General features: G+C 37.3%; 1 protein-coding gene across 1 annotated transcript in view; it reads left to right on the forward strand.

Moving 5' to 3' along the window:
* The window catches only part of LOC138864752 (uncharacterized), a 25,020-nt gene that overhangs the window by 15,551 nt on the left and 6,969 nt on the right, over window positions 1-2,500 (forward strand). Inside the window, exons 3-4 of the mRNA XM_070133326.1 lie at window positions 1-43; window positions 1,204-1,399. The exon at window positions 1-43 is cut by the window's left edge and continues 114 nt beyond it. Of these exons, the coding sequence (XP_069989427.1) occupies window positions 1-43; window positions 1,204-1,399 (239 nt within the window). The remainder of the gene's footprint in view (window positions 44-1,203; window positions 1,400-2,500) is intronic.

Raw genomic sequence — 2,500 nt, forward strand, 5'->3', positions numbered from 1 at the left:
CGTGGCCGGCGAGAACGTCCTCTACAAGTTCGAGTCGCGAAATGTTCGTTCAACGTTGTTTTCGTTCATGTTCTCATTGCACATAATACTGCAACAACAGTAATGCTACTGGTTATATTCTTACTCTTATTACTATTGTTAATTGATTACTTGCTAATTAATTACTATCATACTGGTACTGCTGATAGTAAAGTGATAATGATAACGAATAACGAACTAATTTGATTAATATTCTTATCAACAGTAATAAGATTAACGATAAAAATAACATAATAATGGTGATGATAGTAATATTAGTGATTATAACAGTGACAATGGTAGTATTCGTAAAAAAATAAATAAGTAACAATTGAATTCATATCATTAGTAGTAATTCTGATTATAGAAATGCTTTCGTCATTATCTATTATACCATAGATTATCTATAAAATATTTAATAATATAACATTAAACACTATCACCTTTCTGTTATAATATTTGTTTCATCGTCTTTACTCGCCCCCCCCCCTTATTTTATTATAGTCGTATATCATAATATCACCATCGTTATCATAATTTCCTAAGCATCCTCCCATCTTCACTTCAAATGTTAATATTTGTATTTATATTCTCAGTATTTTCTTATCCCTTTTTCATTATAATTTCGTATTCACATTCTCGCCATCTCTAGCTCTTAGTATATATTGATCACATCTTCATCTGCATCATCCATCTGTTCTTCCTAATCATGATACTTTAATCTTTATTTTCATTCTCATCGATTGCCTAGCTACTTTTTCCATGAACAACCTTCAGCATTGTCTAAACACATTTTTCATCACAACCCAACATCCGACAATATTTTTCAACCAATGTCCCATCCTTAATATCATTATTCAAAGACCTTTCCATATAAACACTTCATCACTTATAGCGCAGTGGTAACGTGCTGGGCTTGCAATCTTGCTGACCTGCGTTCGATCCTGCGCGCGGCCAGTGAATGGTAACCCCGGCCATTCCTTGCACACAGGGGGGAGATTTAGAAGGCAAAATAAAACAGACAGTATGTCACAGCAAAGCATATCCATTGTAATAAACGGAATTGAAACTGAATCTTTAAATCTTGAAGAAAAATCACCATCGGACAGAAATGACCAAGCGTCGCGAACTTCATTTCCTATTCAATGTTTCACTTAACTTTTCCCTTTTCATCCCGATTGGCAGATCTCTTGGCAGACTGTGGGATCCCTGTTCTACCAGATGAGAGCGAGGGTCGAACGCTTTGAAACAATGAGGGTACAGCACTTGGACTTCCCCTTGCGAGTGTCCTGGTATAGGGACGAGGAACTCAAGCTATTCGCCGGGTTGATCAAGAAGTGGGAATCGGGTGAAGAGCCAAAGCCTACATTCGTTATCACAGGTAGTAAAATAAAAGATAATAAAACACTACCATTTGTAAGGCATGTATATCAAAGATCCTATAAAATCAATTCCAATTGTACTTTTGCACCTGGCCACTACAAGCAGACATTCCAGAATTCCAACACTGGAGTCCACAAAGCCATTAAAACAATGAATGACGAAAAGAGATGAACCAGGATTATCGAGAATAGCATCTTTATCTGCTACAGGCGGTTCGGGCAAAGAGTTCGCTCCAAACATAACCACACTTTTTCACAAGAAGGATCACATATCACATGAGTTGTTAATTACTTAGTAAGTGTAGGTAGATTCTCGGTGTAGCAGGACGCGGTTCCTTCGTAGTAGATTCTTAGAGCGGCGGAGCGCAAGATTCCATCGTCGATGGAGTAGAACCTGGGGTGTTACATATGTAGGCCTATATAAAGTACGGTGACTGCAGCACCTTGCCGTCATTTGCTAAAAACTTGACTCTATCACTTACTTACATGTTAAATATTCACCAATAGCTTAAAATTAGAGAACCATAAATTTCACAAATACTAAGGACAAGATGCCGAACTTAAGAGGGCGTTATGAAAGCGAGTTAGTTTCAGTTTTAAGCCAATGGGATGGAACTTTATGCAATTCATAACCCTATTTAATTCCTGCAGAGTGATGTAAAAGTTGGGTTCATTGTAAGAGCAGGTAATCGACATGTACGTGTGAATAAGTGACCGATTAGCGAGGCATGTGTAAGGAAATGCAGGTATAAGCACAGGCTCTGTGGAAGACACAATGATACATACATTCCCAAAAAGGAAAAAGTAACGAAGCCCGTACTAGCAGTGATACAATATGCAGGCGAAGACAATAATGTTACAACGAAAATCGCAACAGTAAATATGAATAACAAGATCAACCGAACGTAACTGAATAGACCCACACAGTTATGCGTTCTGAGAGAAAATAAAATGTAAGAAACTGCAATGTGAGGCTAAAAATATCAATTTATAGAAAATCATCATTGATACAAAAATGTACTAATTAGGGAATGGTAAGGACAGGGAAATGAGGTGCGAGGTGAGAGCGTGTAACTGTTGTGTAGTTAAAACGGGGATTG

The sequence above is a fragment of the Penaeus vannamei genome, chromosome 18 (genome assembly GCF_042767895.1).
Source record: "Penaeus vannamei isolate JL-2024 chromosome 18, ASM4276789v1, whole genome shotgun sequence".
Classification (NCBI taxonomy): domain Eukaryota; kingdom Metazoa; phylum Arthropoda; class Malacostraca; order Decapoda; family Penaeidae; genus Penaeus; species Penaeus vannamei.